The sequence below is a fragment of the Eleutherodactylus coqui genome, chromosome 1, assembly GCF_035609145.1.
Source record: "Eleutherodactylus coqui strain aEleCoq1 chromosome 1, aEleCoq1.hap1, whole genome shotgun sequence".
In the NCBI taxonomy this organism is placed as follows: Eukaryota; Metazoa; Chordata; class Amphibia; order Anura; family Eleutherodactylidae; genus Eleutherodactylus; species Eleutherodactylus coqui.
The window spans coordinates 184,550,827-184,572,925 of NC_089837.1; the positions used below are offsets into that span (position 1 = coordinate 184,550,827).

Below are 22,099 nucleotides of genomic sequence, written 5' to 3' on the forward strand. Positions count from 1 at the left end.
TGACAACGACTCAAAGCATACCTTCAAACCACCAAAGAATGGATTTGCCAGAAGAGCGTCAAAGTGTTGGAATGGCCTAGCAAGAGCCCAGATCTAAATCCCATTGAAAATATGTGGGTTGATCTAAAGGGGTCTGTACACGCGAGATAAAGGTACCTTTGCAGCAGTGAAAATTGCCTTCTACTGATCATGACATCCAAGAATAGACTGTTGTTGATGTTCTAGTATGGTCAAACAGTTTTCTGGTTTGGTGGAAAGAGCAATATCTTTCTTGTTATTTTGTCTACATAAGATTAAAACTTTCTTCTAATTTAAAATGTGGCCTAAGTTACTGCTTTCACAAGCTTATTAAATATATTATTTTCATCATTAGTTCAAGTGTTTGATGTATTCCGAAAAGAAACAGTCATTTGTCTTCGAGTTAAACACAAAAGGTCAGCTGTTCTTTGTGATGTTGTATAATTAATTACAGTCATTACAATAAGGAAAAAAAGAAAATCATGAACAAGTAATACATGAAGTGACCTCTGCAAGTATGAGAAACTTAATATGAGCAATTTTTAGTGAAAAGCATCTCAAACATTGACTTTCTGTTACATCGGGAGCACCAAAGCCGTGTACGTCTGTTACTGTGCCTCAAAACAAGCCTATTTACATAAGATTAATCTTTTTTTTTTTTTATGGAAATTGGAGTTTCCTATTGTAATTTTCTTTTAAGCAACTTAATAAATAATCCCTAGTGCTAAATTTGCGAGCAGCTCCCATATAAGTTTTGGTACTTTCCTATCAATAGGCACCTCTGCTAAGGGTGACTACCCTTAACCACCATGTTCTTGTGGAGACTTCAATTTATAGTAGTGAAGTGCTCGTCCAATGAGTAGCTTTAAAGTTTTGTCATTTTAGAATAAAGCCATATTGTTAAAAGGGTCCCTGCCAATAAGCTGATCATAAGATGTCCTTCTACTAAGACCCCCAACAATCAGCTGCAACCTGGCAGTAAGAGTTCAATTTTCTTGCAGTGCCACCCCAGGAGAAATAAAGCATTACACAGTTTGCTTGAAATGAAATGTTCTTTAGAGTGAGGCTTCTCTCCTCTCTGGGTAATACCTTAGATGAGGGAGCTTACATCTACTAAGTAGGAATTCCTTAAGCCCTTAACGCTGCAGGCATACATTTTTGTCCTGCAGTGTTAGGGTATGTAAGAAGGGAAATCGTCCGATGATCTACCATCATACACCTCAGGCAACTCTATATGCCCCTTTTAAATGCCGCTGTCAGCTCCGATTGACTGCGCGGAACTCTTAACCTTTTAAATGTTAATCCTTTAAATGACAATGCTCAGAGGTACTGTAAGATGAGATAGCAGGGAGCTGTGCAGGTGTCATGGCAGCCAGAGGTCTTCTAAAAGGCCCCAGGGCTGTCCTGACAAAATGCCTATCAAGCCATCCCCGTGGGGTGGCTTGATAGACTGACTGCCTGCTCGATCGCAGTATGATGTAATGCTATGACATTACATCATACTGCAGGAGCGATCAAAGCATCACATGTTGTGGTCTCCTGTGGGGACTAAAAGAAAGTACAAATAAGTACAATAAAGTTTTACTTTATAAAAAAAAAAGGAATAAAAGTGTAAATCACCCCCATTTTGCCATATTTATAATAAAAGAATCTAAATAATAAAACAAAAATACATATTTGGTATCGCCGTGTCCATAAAAGTCTGATCTATCAAAGTAACACATTATTTACCCCGCATGATGAACGTCATCAGAAAAGAAAAAAAAAACGCCAGAAATGCGCTTTGTTTGGTCACCCTGTCTCCAAGAAAAAAATACAATAAAAAGTGAGCAAAAAATCGTATGTATTCCAAAATGGTATAAACCCAAACTATAGAACCTCCTGCAAAAATGAGCCCTTGCACAACTATGTCGACGGAAAAATAAAAAAGTTATGGTGGCAGGCAATAATTAAAAAAAAAATTTAATGGCTTTGTCTATTCTTGATACTTCTCCCAAGCCTTTATAGAGAGCACAAGAAATGCAATAGAGGAGACTTAAGAAATGGCATGCTTATATTATGGACTTTCACATGGCCATATTGTGCATTGTGCCTGTGAAGCTTGGGCACGACTTGCCTCAGACAGCACATAGACAGCTGTTCAGGTGCTGTCAGATCTGCATGGACACTGCACATTGCTTTTCCCATTCTCATTGATAAAATTGGATGAGAATAGGACATGCTATGATTATTTTCAGATAGCCGATTGGGCCTCATAGGGCAATGTGCTGTTCATGGAATAAACAGACGGTATGTGGCCATGTGAATTGGCCCTTACATGTAAGTAGATTGATATTGTTTACATTAGAAAATAAATTTACAGTTCACGACCTGAAAAAAAAAAAATACTTTTTGTTAATAGATATAATATATAGCACTAAGGTTTTCTGGGAACAAAATCCCTGCTTGAGGTTTTGCATTTGATTTTGAATCAACACAAAATCATAGAACATTGACTGTACGTTTTAGGTCTCCGTAGTCCAACAAAACCTATTGAAAATTTATAAGCACTGTAGACACATACTGAAGCTCAGAACAGCAACGTGGGATATGTAATTAGTTTACAAGAAAATCTACTGTAAGCCTTTTAATTAAGGGAAAACAAACAATTGTGTTAAGTGATTCCTCAATGCACTGTTAAAATCTCATCTATTTGATTTTAAACTTTTTAGCAAGATTTTAGGGGCCAGTTATACTTTTCAAGAAAAAAACTTAATTGTGCTAATAGACAGGCATGAAAAAAATTCTATAAATATAAATAGAAAACAACCCAAAAGTTAAAAAACGTTAAAGGAAGTCTATTAAAACAGTAACAGGACTAGAATGCTGACATGAAGGAAAGGCTAAACATTAGAGATGAGCGAGCACACTTGGATAAGTCATTTACTCGAACGTGCCTCGCTCTTCTCAAGTAACTGCATTCTTGTGTGAGCGTGCTCGGGGGGCAGCGGGGGTGAGCGGGGGGAAGAGAGAGAGATCTCTCTCACTCTCCCCCGCTACTCCCTGCTACCCCCCCCCCCCCCCCCCCCGAGCACGCTCGGACAAGAATGCAGTCACTCGAGAAGAGCGAGGCACGTTCGAGTAAATGACTTATCCGAGTGTGCTCGCTCATCTCTACTAAACATCTTTCCCTCACTCTTCACACTGGAACATTAACCCAGAAACCAGTGTTTTATTCCTCTCCATACTAAATTAGATCAGTGTTCCAACCACATTAAAAGTAGTTGATCTGAGAGTTTCTTCTTTAAACTTTACCCAAACCCTCCTCTTTGGCTCTTGAATCATGGCTAGGGAACAAGTGAGCTGTCCATCAAGAATCAAGGAAGGGGTCTGAAGAATTTTTAAAGGTGTTTTCCAAGACTTAAAAAAATGCCAGGAGCTATGGGAAAGTCTAAAATAAAGAAAATCTAATACGGAAAAACAAGGCTCAGAAAAAAAAGGCTCCGGGTCCAGCAGGTCCAACTGTAAGCAATACCAAAACCAATATATTTGCCAAAAGCAATAGCCATGAGTGAATCGCCTTAAAAGTAAACTTTTATTTATCACATAAAATTTCATATGTGATTAATAAAAGTTTGTTTTTAAGGGGATCCACTCAGAGTTGTTGCTTTTGTCAAATATATTGGTTTTGGTAAAATAAAGAAAAGACCTATACACACCTTTTAAATGCCCCTCTAGTCCAGGACCATGAGTCCTGGGAGCTGCTGCAACAATCACGTGTCGTTCTCCATTCATATGACTGCTGCAGCCAATCACTGGCCTCACTTGTCATGTCTCTATAAACGGCATGTCAACACTGAAGTCAGCAATTGGATGTAGCAGTCACGTGAGTAAAGAACAACATGTGAGCACTGCAGTAGCTTCGGGGAACGGACCAGCACAATGTTGGAGATTTTCCTAAAAAAAATTTGCACTATTTGTGTTCAGCCATTTCTACATACTACTGTATATAGACACTACAGACTGAGTCTCAATAGGAGATCTGTCAGTGAAGCTGGGCTGATGGTTTATTTTTGTCGTGGTCATAAATCAGCTGATAAATTTCATCGATTTTGCGCGATCGCGATTTTAACATTACAAGTCCCATAGACCCCTGCAGAAAAAAAATGCTGCGAATTTCGCAGTGAAAAAAAAAACTGTAGTGGGTAGTCACCCTTAATGAAGAAAATCCAGGACCACTCACTGGTAAAAGAACACCCATCAAACAGTTACTATCTGATATACACACTAGCTCCAGTATGAAGAGCGAGGGAAGAATGTTTGGCCTTTCTTTTCAACATTCTAGCCTCCATCATTCACAGGCATTTAGTGAAGGACATCACTGAATGGCTGTGATTGATTCATCGAACGCTGGCTGTGATTGGCTTGCGCTCGATCCAATCACAGCACTTACTTGCTGGAGGCGAGGGAATTCAAAGCCCCATTTACCAAAGTGGGATGACAGCAGAGAGAATTACTGAGCAGCCTGCCGCACCACTGGGGAGACCATCGCTGGTGACACAGACGCCGGTTGCGAGGTGAGTATACGCCCAACACCCTACCCCTGAAAATAAGATACTGTACCTCTTTTAGGGCAAAATTTAATATAAGACAGTATCCTATTTTCGGGAAAGCACAGTAGTACGAAGAATAATTACAATACATGGTGGCTAGTGTACCAAGTATCAGGACCCCTTTGCTCAGGGCTACTGGGGGATATCTATGGATATTTTACTTGAGAATCTCCTGCACAGCCACGCACTCTATTTAGTTTCTTTAGTGAGGCTATTTCAAATTCCATTGAGCATTTTATAGTAGCTCTAAAATACTAGGAAAAAAAAATAAAAAATCACCGCTGCAGAGGACCAGTGTATACCTTAACTTTTGTCACAGACTGTAATCCTAGTTTAATTTATTTGTACAACTTAACTTTTAATTCAGTATTATATTCTAAAATCCTAGACGGACACATAGGCTTTCATAAAAGAACTTTGTATGCAGATGATGCGATTCGTTATCCTCTGTATATCTCATAGAACACTTCATTCAGATTTTTATTCAAGACGGTCTGCTGCAATGTGTTTTGCAGACTGTTTTAGATCTCATGCACGTGAGCACATCAACCGGTATTTATGCGATCACCTGTGTTAGTTTGTCGATATACAAGGATATAGTACCAAAAAACATGATCCTTTGGAAAAATATTAGATTTTACCACTAAGAGATAAATGATCTCTTTTTCGGTTCTGTTCTCTCTATATAGTGCTCGTTCTCTCTATATGGTGCTCAACGCGTTTCCTCGCTTACGCGATTCTTCAGGAGCATTGTCACCGAGCGTTTAGAACCAGATGACACAGCCAGGATCAGCAACTCTCTACTTATATGTACCTTAATTCCATAGGTTTTTAATCACCGATGGAATTAATTGTACAGAGTGCGAAAAATTGACAATCTTAAAAATAGCTAGCGTCTGCACACTCGTTAATAACTGGTGAGTTAACAACGCTCAGTAACCAAAGGGTCATCTACAATGATCCCCTAAATTGGTTACAGCTATGCTGCACGTACAATGGTGTCTATTTCTAGACAAACCGATGTGCTGCAAACTGACAACAATCCGTCAGAATGCTAGGCGATTTTCTAGCCTAATTCACTAGATCTTGCCCCTAGATTTCTAAGGTTGCAAATCTACCTGTCAGGGTATCGGTATATAACCTAAATTTCTTTCTATGCTCAGACGCTGGTACTAATCACCAGTAGTCCGGCTTTGCAGAGAGGTCAGCAACGCATTAAAATAACAAACAAAGAGGATCTGGCAGCAGCTCCAGCCTTGGTGGTAGGCTGGAGGCATCTGATGTGCAGTCAGCCAAATGTTCCTTTTTGAAGCCTAATTAGAACACTCCCCCCCATGGGTGTGTATTTTCTGGCCAATCAGCTATTACTGCAATCTCTCATTAGGTTTGTATGTCAGAGCGTCCGATCTATGAACTACTCTTACTTTCCTATTAACCATCTGAATTGTATCAATTTTTCGCACTCTGTAGAATTAATTCCATCGGTGATTAAAAACCTATGGAATTAAGGTACATATAAGTAGAGAGTTGCTGATCCTGGCCGTGTCATCTGGTTCTAAACGCTCGGTGACAATGCTCCTGAAGAATCGCGTAAGCGAGGAAACGCGTTGAGCACCATATAGAGAGAACGAGCACTATATAGAGAGAACAGAACCGAAAAAGAGATCATTTATCTCTTAGTGGTAAAATCTAATATTTTTCCAAAGGATCATGTTTTTTGGTACTATATCCTTGTATATCGACAAACTAACACAGGTGATCGCATAAATACCGGTTGATGTGCTCACGTGCATGAGATCTAAAACAGTCTGCAAAACACATTGCAGCAGACCGTCTTGAATAAAAATCTGAATGAAGTGTTCTATGAGATATACAGAGGATAACGAATCGCATCATCTGCATACAAAGTTCTTTTATGAAAGCCTATGTGTCCGTCTAGGATTTTAGAATATAATACTGAATTAAAAGTTAAGTTTTACAAATAAATTAAAATAAAAATACTAGGAAATCATCAATTTCTGAAATACTCAAGTCATCTACAACTGGTGTACAGTTTTTCAGTGTATCTTCTTAATTCTGGAGTTTGGCTTAAACAGCGGAACCTCTGGACCACCTTTGTATGCTTTTACGTATTGCATTGTTCTCACAGTATTGTTCTATAAGATAATTGCCTTAATGCATAGGTGTACAGGTATACATTATAATACATAACTACTAGAGATGAGCAAGCATACTCGCTAAGGGCAATTCCTCGAGCGAGCATTGCCCTTAGCGAGTACCTGCCCGCACAAGAGAAAAGGTTCGTGTGCCGGCGCGGGGGAGCGGTGAGTTGCGGCAGTCAGCAGTGGGGAGCGGGGGGGAGAGAGGGAGAGAGAGAGATCTCCCCTCCGTTCCTCCCCGCTCTCCCCCGCAGCTCCCTGCCCGCTGCCGGCACCCGAACCTTTTCTCTCGAGCCGGCAGGTACTCGCTAAGGGCAATGCTCGCTCAAGCAATTGCCCTTAGCGAGTATGCTCGCTCATCACTAATAACTACAACATAAAGCCATCAAAACAAACCTGAGCCATAATTGTTCAGTGTAACTGCCCAAAAATCACTCACTATTCTTTCGCCATTTGTTAAGTTGTCTTTTTAGTCAGCTTAAAAACCTTGTTGGGTTGCTGGTTTCTTGCTCTTCCGTGTAAACGCTCCCTGCTCAGCACTTTACATAGAAGGTGAAGCGCTGAGAGAGAAGCAGACAAGAAGCCCCCGATCCAGCGGCAAGTCTTTCTGTGTAAACGCTCTGCACAAGCTCTAATGACCTTAGCAAGAACGTCAGCAGTCATGCAGTCTTTTGAAAGGCTGTTGGCTTGTGTAAAAGCGCCATTTCTCCAACACTGATAATCAGCCTAAAAAAGCCATACTTTGTGTTGTATTTAAGTGGGTCTTTCAAGCATTGATAATGAACATTTCATTGCTGATGTTTGTCAGTTTTTTGAAAACTTAAATTGGGTATTTCACAGTATTGTGCTTCTGTTTGATAAGACAAGTTGAGATATTACATAGTCATTTGCCATCGCTTATCCATATGCCTACAAATACCCATTTTTGTGTAGACAAATTGTGCTAAGTCTTTAATTGAACATCTGCAGAAAAATAGAGCAAAATTAAATGCCATTCATTGGCCATCAGCTCAGTCATTTCCATTATCCGGCAAATTAACTATAATTACCTTAATAGATTAATTAAGCTGAACTTCTGTTACATATTCCAATTCTGACCAGTATTGCCAAGTCTTAAAATACTGGAGATTTCATAACAAAAAATAGCCAACACTTTTCATTGGTACATTATATGTAAAGAGTGACGATACTAAAGGAAAATCTTCATATACTGAAAATATACAAAATAAAGTTAAAAATGTCCTAAGAATGAATGCTGTGAGTAATGTTATACAATCTCTAGATAAGTACTAATTCTTTACAATTTTAACAGATAAACAGAGCCACTCACATGTAGACCAATTTTGGTCTTTTGGAGCAGCATACTCATACTCTAAGACTCTTTCAGAGGATCTTGGTGAAATTGGCAGGATCTGCCAACAATCTATGTGTGGAAGGGACCTGATTGTCCGTAGGATTGGACGACATTTGGTTAAACAATGATTAACATTGGGGGGTAAAAGGGTTGAACTGGATGGACATATATTGGGTGGGGAGTGGGGGGGGGGGAGTCATAGGCTGAACTGGATGGACATGTCTTTTTTTCATCCTTACATGCTATATTACATGTTGGATTTCAATATACTTGATTCATCTTGTGCCAAATGACAAGCTGTTGCAAGAAGTTTCTGGTAGTAGCTTGTTTCCCTATTGAAATGTACATGTATGGTTGGCTGTACTGAGTAAGCATATTTGTAAAGAGTTGGTGGAGTAAGTTTGCGATGAAGAGGTAGACAGCCTACTTATTAAAAACATGCTCTGTGCTCAAAAGGTCCAAAAGGGCACTACAAATCTGTCCACATATGGGTGTCTCTGGATGGAATGGCACATTGACATATAGGGTAGTCATCTAAGCTGTTGTTTCTTCCCTTTGCACAAAAGCTTTTCAGCATAGTAGTAACATATTCATAATTGGAATCTTCATTTATCATCTCCATTCTATCTAAAATTAATTTACTTAATAAATATAGAAAAGCACCGTTCAGTACCAAAATAATTTACATTCTGAATTAGTTGTTTTTGATTTTATGAAGACATTCTGACCTTGACAAGTATTCTCAGTAGCAGAAAACATTTGTTGCAGGATCAAAATAGGATAATAAATAATACCTGGTTTGTTCACTAAAAGTTCTACAAAATGTTTTCTTTTAAGTCTGTTATAGCTAGGAATACCCGTGAGAAATATCTGTGCTTAGATTATGTGTGCTTATGCATAAAAACATAAATACATATACAGTGATCCTTCGTCTATCGCAAGGGTTACGTTTCAATAAGTGAAAATCCGTGAAGTAGCGGCGTTATATTTACACAAATCAATCTGTCGGGTGAACTGCCAAACAATCGCAAAAGTGAATGAATCATGCGCTTTTTAGCGACGGCAGTTTACAGGCAATGGACAGCATGCTACAATCAGTGAGCCAATCAGTGCCCAGGATACAGAACACATTCCATCAGACAATAGTGTGCCGTGTACAATCTTGCATTGGCAAGCGCTAGTGGCGTACTGTATTACCTGTATGCACCGCAAAATTCCGCGATATAGCGAAAAACTCTGCAAAAACAGAATTATATATAAATTCTATCTAAAATCTGCAATGCACTGAAGCCGCAATCATTGAACCGTGATATAGTGAGGATCACTGTACTGCATGTAGACTGATTAGCTCTAACATAAAAATCACCAACCTATTATTGTGCAAGTCATTTTTACTCCCATGCCACCCAAAGAGCATGAACTTTACAAGGCCTTTAACCCCTTGAGTGGCGGGTTTCCTACGACCCTGTCGTGCCCACCAGGGCAAGTTTTTTAAATGGTCTAATCATCGAATTTAACTAATTTTGCAGTTGCGTTCCAAGAGCCATAACCTTTTCATTTTTCCATCGACACGGCCATATAAGGGCTTGTTTTTTGCGGGACAAGTTGTACTTTTTGATGGCATCATTTTTGGGTATATATAATGTATTGCATAACTTTTGTAAAAACATTTGTAGGGAGATTGGGGGGAAAAAAAGAAATTCTGCCGTTTGTTTTTTGGATTTCATTTTTACGGCGTTCAACATGCAGAATAAATAATGTGATATCATTATTCTCTGAGTCAGCACCATTCTGACAATAGCAAGTTTATACAGTTTTTATGTTTCGGGGAGGAAAAAAAGAAATGGGGAAAAAAGAAAAAAAGGGGCCATGTTATTAAGGGGTTAAATAATGTACCATCTTCCTTCTGAGTCATTACGACGCAGGGATACCACATGTGTGATTTTATTTAACATTTTTTACAAAGTAAAGGGAGACAAGTGTTTTTATTTTAATTTTTTTTTAATAATTTTTTTACTTTTTGGGTTTTTTTTAACTTTTATTATTTTTGTCCCTTTAGGGGACTTCCACAGGGATCCATCAGGACCCCCTGATCAATTTCCGGGGGTCTGATGGTGACAGCTCTTTACATGCTGCAGTGACAGCCCTTTACATGCTGCAGTCACATAGACTGCAGCATGTAAAGGGTTAACACAGCAGGTGCCTGCTTGCCCTCTGACAGCCAAGCACCAGCTTTCCCTGCCACAGAGATCATCGGCTTGCTTCTGACAAGCCGATGGTCTCTATGGCAACGTATAAACAAAGCAGGAGACTTAGAAGCAGGAGATTGCCGGCAGATCGGCAATATCTTCTGCTGGTTTTTCAAAGCCCTTGCTTTGTTCTCTGTGGGTCTGTGCAGGCAGAGCACAATGTCACAGCTTGTGGCATTGTGCTCTGCAGCTCCCATAGTGATACATAGCCCGGAAATCTTCCGGGCTATATCACTATCGGCAGTGGAGCTCGTCCTGGAAAATTCCTGGGCGTGCCACTCAAGGGGTTAAAGGAGTCTTGTGGTATATGGTACCAAGATATTAGCAGGTGACTGTGGGGATGATATGAATGCTTGTTAACAAAATGTCTCCATTTTTTTATGGCCGCTCCTACTTCCTACACATTGGACCTCCCAACTTCCGAGCAGTCTGTAGACTAATAATCCAATATTAGGCCCAGAGAGGGGTGAGCACAGCTGCAATAACTCATCGCTACTCGCTTCCAAGGCCTCTTCTGCTGCAACTGCTGCCCACCACACTGTGCCTTGAGGCTAACCAGCCTCAGGACACAGCATGCATCAGCACAAACAATGTCAAGCAGTGTCAGGATGTTGTATGTGCTACCACACACCATGTTAAGTCAAAACACAGTGCTGTATGTGGCTCCTATATCCAAAGAGATCTAGGAAGCGATGAGTGCAAGGATGAGTTTTATTTTCCTCTCATCTGTGGTAAATTGATTTAGGGGGTCTGATCTAGAGTCTGAATAATTTTGTGGTCTGGTCTAGAGTCTGGCTAATTTAGGGGTCTGGTTTGGGATCTCATTCATTTAGGGGTGTGATATAGTGTCTTATTAATTCGGGGGGTCTGGTCTGTAGCCTGATTCATTTTAGGGGTCTGGTTTGGGGGTCCAGTTTTGAGTCTGAGATTTGATTCATTTAGGGGGTCTGAAGTCTGAATAATTTAGGAGTTTGGTCTTGGGTCTGATTCAATTTGAGAAACTGGTCTGGGGTCAGTATTATTTACTACTCCTTTTAATAATAGTTTGGCTACCGTTTGTTTTGCATGCATGCATTTTTGTAAAAATGTTGTAAATGTTTTGTTGTATTTGTCAGTGACGCGTCGACCACTGACCCGGGTGGCAGGACTTGCCATCCGGCAGTGGTTGGAGCAGGGGCGGGAGCTGGCATCTTGCCAGCTTCTGCCCTGCAATCGGATGGCTGCAAAAGGGAAAGAAGAAGAGTAGGAGGTTCCCGGTGACCAGCCCCATAAAGCACAGGTAAGTACGATTTTTTTTTGACCTGACAAAACCCCTTTAGTGCAGAGCTTTGCTCTGGGGTCTAAAAGAAAAATAGGGGTCTGTCTCTATCTGGGATCTAAATTATTTTAGGGGTCTAAAAGTTGGCTCTGAAGCCCAGCATATTCTGTTTACCTCATTTGTCTAAATTGGTTTGTGTTTGGTATCACTTTTTAAAGGCCCATTTACACAGGGCGATGATGGCTCAAAAATCGCAAAAAAGCGATCATTTTAACAGTCATCGTTGCGTCTAAATGCGCGGCCATTGTGCACTTTTCGTGCGCTGCTAGCTGATTGGTAAATTCAAGCCAGCCTAAAAATCGTTGTGCAGTCTTATCAGGAAAGAATCGGGATGCCCCCATAAATATTACTAAATCAGCTCATCCAGCTGAAATCGATGGGTTCACTTGATATACATCTATTATATATGGGCACCCGTAGGATGTTTGTTTTTGCTATTGGGTTTTGTAGGTACAAGTTATAACCAATGTACTCATATGGCACCATGCTGATTCCACTTATCCACCTGTTTGGCTTGCTATTATTCTCTCGCTGTTATATAATACTCTTTATTGTGAAAAGCATAACTTGCTAACATTGATAACTCATATATGTATTTAATGCCTCTTATAAAAAGGTTCACTATGGTATGTTAACTTCCATATGCAAAGGACAAAAACAGAATTTGATAGAGTGTGCTCTAAGGCCGGATTCTCATATGTCTGACAATCCGGCTTTTTGTTTCCTCCAGCGCTGTAGTGAAACACCAGAGGGAAACTGAGTCTAGAAATGAGCCATAGTTTTCTAGGTCAATGGCATATGGATCATCAGATTTAATGCTTGATATCTAACTGCACTAACAGAAAAAAACCTTGCATGCAGCATAAGTGAATAAATTAATAAAATTAGTGAAAGTGTTAAAAACGTGTTCCATCTCCCGAAAACGCTACTACTCCAAAGAAAAATCAGAAAAGGAGTTAAATATGATGTATTATTTAACCCAATAACAGGGATTTATAACATGATTTAAAGCTTTATGAGCTTTGTGAAGTATATGCTGACATTTTCTATTTTTTCACATTTTAATTTCTTCTATTTCTATTTACATTTATAAATGTTGTTTTGTTTTCCATTTCAGGAATTTGTAATGATTGTCGTGTTTGGTTTGGAGTATATTATTCGTATATGGTCTGCTGGTTGCTGCTGTCGCTATCGAGGATGGCAGGGAAGGTTACGATATGCCCGGAAACCATTTTGTGTAATAGGTAAGCATGAGATTTGGAAGGGATGGTGGAGGGCTGCTAGCAGTTGGCTTGATGGGTGTATATAATAGATATGATGGAAGTAGGCCAGAGTTATTTATTTATGTTAATGGCAACAAAAATGAGAAGCAAATATTAAAGAGAATGAAAAATAAACAGACTTCTCTATAGTCACGTGTTATGTCGCAGGCGAAGCAGTAGACTCTTCTTGTTGCTGCCGGCGCCTCATATTGCTAATTCACTGTGGTTGCTACAAAAAACTGCCCAGAGCAACACAGAAAATCTCTGCCTGTCGTATTCCAAAAGGAACCTATTAAAAGGGAGCTGCAGGGAAACTTGGCTAAATTATCAAGGAGGATGGTGATTATGTGTTCCCTCAGTCTTGATTGGACAGTAATACAATGTTAACCAATGTGTTCATAAGTCTCCTCTCATTCTCTCCCCAAAGCGGACCAACTACTGAACAACCATCACTCTGGGTACAGCACATAAGAAACAGTTGTTTGGATGCTAACAACTCACTTAAGCGACTATTTGGATGATAGTTGTCCATTGTTAAGCCACCCTAAGGCCAGGTCACACAAGCATGTTGGTATAGCGTATTCTGCACACAATATGCTCAACCAATTTCCCATATACAGCCATGTTGCCGCTCACACAAATTGCACCACAAGAAAAAGCGCAGCATGTTCTACCTTGGTACGTATTACACGTGCGTACAAGCCAAGATAGTACATGACAATTGGTGACATGCCCACATACGCAATGTCATTACATACTTTCTGCGTGCTGCGCACGTGTCTATCGCAAGTAGCACACAGTGATATACACTCATGTGAGCCTGGACTTAGATTGCATAGGGACACGTTCTATACACAAGGGAGGTTGTAACACCCAGTTGTCAATTTATTCGTACATTTCCATAGACATGTCAGGAGCACTACTAGGTCCTCACACGAGCACATGTGGCCCATGTATTACGTGCGTATTTTTAACAAGCTTAATAAGTGGTGCTAAAAACTCATTGATTTCTAATTGGCTACTCACACCTGTATTTTTTTCACACGTGTAAAAAAACACAGCATGCCCTATTTTGGTGCATAATACGCACCAATATAGGCTATGGGGATTTCACAAACAAAGTAAATATGCATAATACATGCATATTTGCTGTTTACTGCTTATTACGCTTGTGAAAAATATGCTGGCCACATATGCCTGTGTGAGTGAGCCCTATGGGCTTAGTCACATGGGCGCATCGGCACCCGTGTTCCTGCACTAAAAGACGGCCGCACTGCAGATGGGGACGAATCTCCACAACGCCGGAAAAAAGAACATGTGACCGGCTCCATTGCCGGTCATGTGTTCTTTCTTCCGGCGCTGCGTAGAGACGTCCATCCTGAAGTACGGCCGTCTTCTTTGTGCAATACACAGGTGTGATTAAAGGGGTTGTCTCGTGAAATCAAGTGGGGTTCAGCACTTCTGTATGGCCATATTAATGCACTTTGTAATATACATCGTGCATTAATTATGAGCCATACAGAAGTTATTCACTTACCTGCTTCATTGCTAGCGTCCCCGTCGCCATGGATCCGTCTAAATTCGCTGTCTTCTGGCGTTTTTAGACACGCTTGCGCAGTCCGGTCTTCTCCCTGGTGAATGGGGCCGCTCGTGCCGGAGAGCTAGTCCTCGTAGTTCCGCCCCATCACGTGTGCCGATTCCAGCCAATCAGGAGGCTGGAATCGGCAATGGACCGCACAGAGCCCACGGTGCACCATGGGAGAAGAGACAACCCCTTTAAGCCCTAAGAAGGAAAATTCCTTTACATAAGGGCTCCACTAATAGAACGTACAGTAAATGTGCCCACTAAATGGGGCCCTGAATATTAGTCATGAGCAAGAAGTGAAACAATTGTATTGACATCTACCGTACAAGACCTGTGACAAGTCTGTTCTTGTAGCTGGTTCATGGGGAGCATACAGAACAATGCATGCATGAAGGGGGAGAAGGAAACACAACTTTCTATTATAAATTCCCACATTTTTAATTTGATATAAAAGCCAGACCCATTTATTTGAGCTGCAGTTTGTTCGTATGTATAATCCAATGTATTTCAGATATAAACCAACTAACTAGTATTGTGTTGAATGGATTATTTTCCAGATATCATAGTTCTTATTGCTTCTGTGGCAGTTGTGTCTGCTGGATCTCAGGGAAATATTTTTGCTACATCAGCACTCCGAAGTCTTCGATTTCTACAGATCTTACGTATGGTGCGCATGGATCGGAGAGGGGGTACTTGGAAATTACTAGGTTCTGTTGTTTATGCACATAGCAAGGTAAAGAACAATCCTACACTCAGAAAGCTGTACTCCATTTCATAATGTAAAAATATTATAAATTACAGTTTTCTTATTCGTACATAATCTACTGAATGTACATTTCTTGTAGACTCAAATGAATGTCTTATTCAAACAACCTGCTTCCATATGTCATAATAGGGCAAATAAAGGTCATACAGAACCGTACCTTGTTCACCAGAGCAGAGCACTGCTGCAAGTAGAAGCTCTCAAGGTGGCTTCACTTCTGCGTTGGGGATTCCGCTTTCCCGCAGGAAAGGGAAATTCCCACAGTTGAACGGTTCCATCCAGAAATGCCAGACGGACCTCATTGTCTATAATGGGGTCCGCCCACTTTCCGCACAGCTGCCGTCTTTTGGATGTTACCAGTCGGAACTGCAATGGAACCTCTAGTAGCTGGAGGTTCCAACGCAGATGTGAAACCGGCCATACTTCCTCACAGGATCCATTGCAGGGGACATCTGTGGCTGGGGGTTTTTGAAACTAGGCATGCAAGGCCAGCTTCAATGTTAATAGGGGTTTCCACAAGTAGAGAAATCCCCTTTAATTCTATATTGAAAAATAGTAATTAAAGTATAAGCCATGTCAGGCAGACATTTGTTGAACACTTCCTTTAACGTCACAAAAAATTGTCTCATACATTCTGCTTCCAAAATTACATGTGCATAACATAGAGATTAGGAAAGTAGCCTCTGCTGCCCCTATGTGAATCACAAACCTGTTCTTTATGGTAAATCCTAAATAATGAACAGAATCAGATGATGATTCATTTATGAGAAAACCATCTATTGCATGCAATAGATTGCTACATTATTATTAGTATTGCTATTGCTGCAGTGACACATCTCCAAATGGACTCATTTCCAGTTCCACCATATATTACACATATTGACCCCCTTCATTTAGAGGACTACCCATCTAGAAAACCACTATCCAATTAAACTTTGGGTTGTCATCTCAAAGAGGTTTTACTGTATTATTATTATTCTTTATATTCCTGTGACCCTTGAATCAGAGGATTTTGGTATCTTAACATCCTGTATATCAAATCTGAAACAGTAAAAAATTGGATTCAAAAGAATTAAGGCTCAGAGAACTAAATAAGAGTAATGACAGCAAAGATTAACCCCCCAACAGTCACATTAATGGTGCATTCAAACGACCGTATATCGGCTGGGTTTTCATGCCCAGCCGATATACGGCGTCTCTGTCTGCAGGGGGAGGAGGCTGGAAGAGGCGGGAGCAGTGCTCTGAGCTCCCACCCCCTCTCTGCCCCTCTGCACTATTTGCCATGAGAGGAGGTGGAATGGGGGCGGGGCTAAGTTCCACTAATTAGCTCCACCCCTGCCCCGCCTCTCCTCATTGAAAATAGTGCAGGGGGGTGGAGAGGAGGCAGAGAGGGGGCGGGAGCTCAGAGCACTGCTCCTGGCTCTTCCAGCCTCCTCCCCCTGCAGACAGAGACGCCGTATATCGGCTGGGCGTGAAAACCCAGCCGATATACGGTGGTCTGAATGCAGCCTAAAATTGGAAAAACCTTCCTGAAAAATTCATTTTTTATTGTAGATTTTGAATTTGTCTCCCATACATAAATTTGACATAGAACTCATTCGTCTTGACCCCTCAGAGACATAACTAATATTAGCCCTAAAAACCAATGAATCTTTTTCTCCTTTGTGTACTGTGGTTATAGGTTTTTAATTTTTTCATCAATGCAGTTGTGTGATGAGTTCTAGTTTCTATAGGAACCCATTTTGGGTCCATATTAAATAACTTTTTTTAAAGATTTTGCTGCATGGAAATAGAAAAAAAAGCTATTTCACCATTGTTTTGCGGATTTATTTTTATGTTGTTCTATATGGGGTATAAATATTATTTTAACTCAGGTCATTATGATTACAACAACACCAAATTTATAAAGTGATTATTCGGTTTTACTACTTTTCAACCATATAAACACTTTTTTTTACAAAAAGACTACACCACATTCCAAGACCACAGCATTTTTATTTTTCCATTGACAGAGCTGTATGAGAGCTTGTATTTGCAGGGCGACTTGTAGTTTCTCTTGGTGTCATTTTGAGGTTGCAGTCAAACAGTGTTAGTGCTGACCATTAGGGGGCTTATAGCCTGTTTGTATGAGGAGAACTGTGACAGTGAAGGGATTTCTGTGCTTTAGTTAATTAATAGAGATGAGCGAACGTACTCGTCCGAGCTTGATGCTCGGGCGAATATTAGCGTGTTCGGGATGCTCGTTACTCGTAACGAGCACCACGCGGTGTTCGGGTTACTTTCAGTTTCCTCTCTGAGTCGTTAGCGCGCTTTTCTGGCCAATTGAAAGACAGGGAAGGCATTACAACTTCCCCCTGTGACGTTCAAGCCCTATACCACCCCCCTGCTGTGAGTGGCTGGGGCGATCAGATGTCACCCGAGTATAAAAGTCGGCCCCTCCCGCGGCTCGCCACACATGCCTTGTGAGTTAGCTGAGGGACAGTGCTGTTCTATTGGAGTTGCTGTAGGGAGAGTGTTTGTAGTGAGTGTAGGCTTCAAGAACCCCAACGGTCCTTCTTAGGGCTACATCTACGTGTGTGCAGGCTGCTGTTAGCAGTGGAGAAACATTTTTTTTTTCTCAAAATCGGCAGTGCAGAGCATTGCACCCGGCATTAGGGACAGAAGTGGTGCTTAGGCAGGGAGAGTGTTAGGAGTGAGTGTAGCCTTCAAGAACCTCAACGGTCCTTTCTAGGGCCACATTTAACTGTGTGGAGTACTGTGCAGGCTGCTGTTAGCTGTGTTGCTTTTTTTTTTTTTCTCAAAATCGGCGGTGCAGAGCATTGCACCCTGCATTGATACTACAGGCACAGAATTGTGTAGGCAGGGCCACAACACAGTTATTAGTCATTGAATAGGCACAGTGGGCCTTTCCTTTTAAACAAAAGGGAAAAAAGTATATTTGCCCTGCCTCTGTCAGTCCTAAGGGCTCTGTGTACGTGTGTGCTGCGTGGAGAACGTAAAAAAATCAGACGCAACCAGCTACGGTTGAGTGCAGCTTTGCGCCAATTTCTTTCCTGCCTGGGAAATACCTGCTCTGCCACAGTTAATAACTCTGCAACAGTAAAGTTCTGTGACACTTTTGCAGGGCCGCAACACAGTTATATTAGTCATTGAATAGGCACAGTGGGCCTTTCCTTTTAAACAAAAGGGAAAAAATTATATTTTCCCTGCCTCTGTCAGTCCTAAGGGCTCTGGGTACGTGTGTGCTGCGTGGAGAACGTAAAAAAATCAGATGCAACCAGCTACGGTTGAGTGCAGCCTTGCGCCAATTTCTTTCCTGCCTGGGAAATACCTGCTCTGCCACAGTTAATAACTCTGCAACAGTAAAGTTCTGTGACACTTTTGCAGGGCCGCAACACAGTTATATTAGTCATTGAATAGGCACAGTGGGCCTTTCCTTTTAAACAAAAGGGAAAAAATTATATTTGCCCTGCCTCTGACAGCCGTCAGGGCTCTGGGTACGTGTGTGCTGCATGGAGAACGTAAAAAAATCAGACGCAACCAGCTACGGTTGAGTGCAGCCTTGCGCCAATTTCTTTCCTGCCTGGGAAATACCTGCTCTGCCACAGTTAATAACTCTGCAACAGTAAAGTTCTGTGACATTTTTGCAGGGCCGCAACACAGTTATTGAACTTATTATTCATTCACTAGAGGCAGTGGGCCTTTCCTTTTTAAAAAAAAGTTAAAAAATTATATTTGGCCTGCAGGCTTGCGCCAATTTATTTCCTGCCTGTGAAATCAAATCACTGGTAATACAGCATGCTGAGGGGTAGGGGTAGGCCTAGAGGACGTGGACGCGGCCGAGGACGCGGAGGGCCAAGTGAGGGTGTGGGCACAGGCCGAGCTCCTGATCCAGGTGTGTCGCAGCCGACTGCTGCGCGATTAGGAGAGAGGCACGTTTCTGGCGTCCCCACATTCATCGCCCAATTAATGGGTCCACGCGGGAGACCTTTATTAGAAAATGAGCAGTGTGAGCAGGTCCTGTCCTGGATGGCAGAAAGTGCTTCGAGCAACCTATCGTCCAGCCACAGTTCTGCGCCGTCCACTGCTGCAAATCCGAATCCTCTGTCTGCTGCTCCTCCTTCCTCCCAGCCTCCTCACTCCACTACAATGACACATGCTAAGGAGCGGGAAGACTCACAGGAACTGTTCTCGGGCCCCTGCTCAGATTGGGCAGCAGTGGTTCCTCTCCCACCAGAGGAGTTTATCGTCACTGATGCACAACCATTGGAAAGTTCCCGGGGTCCGGGGGATGAGGCTGGGGACTTCCGCCAACTGTCTCAAGAACTTTCTGTGGGTGAGGAGGACGATGACGATGAGACACAGTTGTCTTGCAGTGAGGTAGTAGTAAGGGCAGTAAGTCCGAGGGAGGAGCGCACAGAGGATTCGGAGGAAGAGCAGCAGGACGATGGGGTGACTGACCCCACCTGGTGTGCAACGCCTACACAGGACAGGTCTTCAGAGGGGGAGGCACGGGCAGCAGCAGGGCAGGTTGCAAGAGGCAGTGCGGTGGCCAGGGGTAGAGGCAGGGCCAGACCGAATAATCCACCAACTGTTTCCCAAAGCGCACCCTCGCGCCATGCCACCCTGCAGAGGCCGAGGTGCTCTAAGGTCTGGCAGTTTTTCACAGAGACGCCTGACGACCGACGAACAGTGCTGTGCAACCTTTGTCGCGCCAAGATCAGCCGGGGAGCCACCACCAACAGCCTCACCACCTCCAGCATGCGCAGACATATGATGGCCAAGCACCCCACAAGGTGGGACGAAGGCCGTTCACCGCCTCCGGTTTGCACCGCTGCCTCTCCCCCTGTGCCCCAACCTGCCACTGAGATACAACCCCCCTCTCAGGACACAGGCACTACCGTCTCATGGCCTGCACCCACACCCTCACCTCCGTTGTCCTCGGCCCCATCCACCAGTGTAGTTCAGCGCACCGTCCAGCCGTCACTAGCGCAACTGTTGGAGCGCAAGCGCAAGTACGCCGCCACGCACCCGCACGCTCAATCGTTAACCGTCCACATAGCCAAATTTATCAGCCTTGAGATGCTGCCGTATAGGGTTGTGGAAACGGAGGCTTTCAAAGCTATGATGGCGGCGGCGGCCCCGCGCTACTCAGTTCCCAGTCGCCACTACTTTTCCCGATGTGCCGTCCCAGCCCTGCACGACCACGTCTCCCGCAACATTGTACGCGCCCTCACCAATGCGGTTAGTGGCAAGGTCCACTTAACTACGGACACATGGACAAGCACAGGCGGGCAGGGCCACTACATCTCCCTGACGGCACATTGGGTGAATTTAGTGGAGGCTGGGACAGAGTCAGAGCCTGGGACCGCTCACGTCCTACCCACCCCCAGAATTGCGGGCCCCAGCTCGGTGGTGGTATGTTTGGCGGTGTATGCTTCCTCCACTAAAGCACCCTCCTCCTCCTCCTCCTCCTCAACCTCTGTCTCGCAATCTAGATGTGTCAGCAGCAGCAGGACGTCGCCAGCAGTCGGTGTCGCGCGGCGTGGCAGCACAGCGGTGGGCAAGCGTCAGCAGGCCGTGCTGAAACTACTCAGCTTAGGAGATAGGAGGCACACGGCCCACGAACTGCTGCAGGGTCTGACAGAGCAGACCGACCGCTGGCTTGCGCCGCTGAGCCTCCAACCGGGCATGGTCGTGTGTGACAACGGCCGTAACCTGGTGGCGGCTCTGCAGCTCGGCAGCCTCACGCACGTGCCATGCCTGGCCCACATCTTTAATTTGGTGGTTCAGCGCTTTCTGAAAAGCTACCCACGCTTGTCAGACCTGCTCGTAAAGGTGCGCCGTCTCTGCGCACATTTCCGCAAGTCCCACACGGACGCTGCCACCCTGCGCACCCTGCAACATCGCTTTAATCTGCCAGTGCACCGACTGCTGTGCGACGTGCCCACACGGTGGAACTCTACGCTCCACATGTTGGCCAGGCTCTATGAGCAGCGTAGAGCTATAGTGGAATACCAACTCCAACATGGGCGGCGCAGTGGGAGTCAGCCTCCTCAATTATTTTCAGAAGAGTGGGCCTGGTTGGCAGACATCTGCCAGGTCCTTGGAAACTTTGAGCAGTCTACCCAGGTGGTGAGCGGCGATGCTGCAATCATTAGCGTCACCATTCCTCTGCTATGCATCTTGAGAAGTTCCCTGCAAACCATAAAGGCAGATGCTTTGCGCTCGGAAACGGAGGCGGGGGAAGACAGTATGTCGCTGGATAGTCAGAGCACCCTCCTGTCTATATCTCAGCGCATTCAGGAGGAGGAGGAGGAGGAGCATGAGGAGGATGAGGAGGAGGGGGAAGAGACAGCTTGGCCCACTGCTGACGGTGCCCCTGCTGCTTGCCTGTCATCCTTTCAGTGTGTATGGCCTGAGGAGGATGAGGAGGAGGAGGAGGAGGATCCTGAAACTGATCTTCCTAGTGAAGACAGCCATGTGTTGCGTTGCACGCATTCTGGCCACTACGGATTACTGGGTGTACACACTGCTCGACCCACGCTATAAGGAGAACCTTCCCACTCTCATTCCCGAAGAGGAAAGGGGTTCGAGAGTGTTGCTATACCACAGGACCCTGGCGGACAAGCTGATGGTAAAATTCCCATCAGACAGCGCTAGTGGCAGAAGGCGCAGTTCCGAGGGCCAGGTAGCAGGGGAGGTGCGGAGATCGAGCAGCATGTACAGCCCAGGCAGTGCAACAGTCTTTAAGGGCCTGGACAGCTTTATGGCTCCCCACCAAGACTGTGTCACCACT

At 43.4% G+C, this 22,099-nt stretch overlaps 1 protein-coding gene across 3 annotated transcripts in view; it reads left to right on the forward strand.

The window, feature by feature from the left end:
• KCNQ5 (potassium voltage-gated channel subfamily Q member 5) overlaps positions 1-22,099 on the forward strand; it is a 563,081-nt gene that overhangs the window by 414,897 nt on the left and 126,085 nt on the right. For all 3 annotated transcript variants that reach the window (XM_066604505.1, XM_066604514.1, XM_066604523.1), the window contains exons 3-4: positions 12,808-12,934; positions 15,095-15,270. In XM_066604505.1, coding sequence (XP_066460602.1) covers positions 12,808-12,934; positions 15,095-15,270 — 303 coding nt within the window. The remainder of the gene's footprint in view (positions 1-12,807; positions 12,935-15,094; positions 15,271-22,099) is intronic.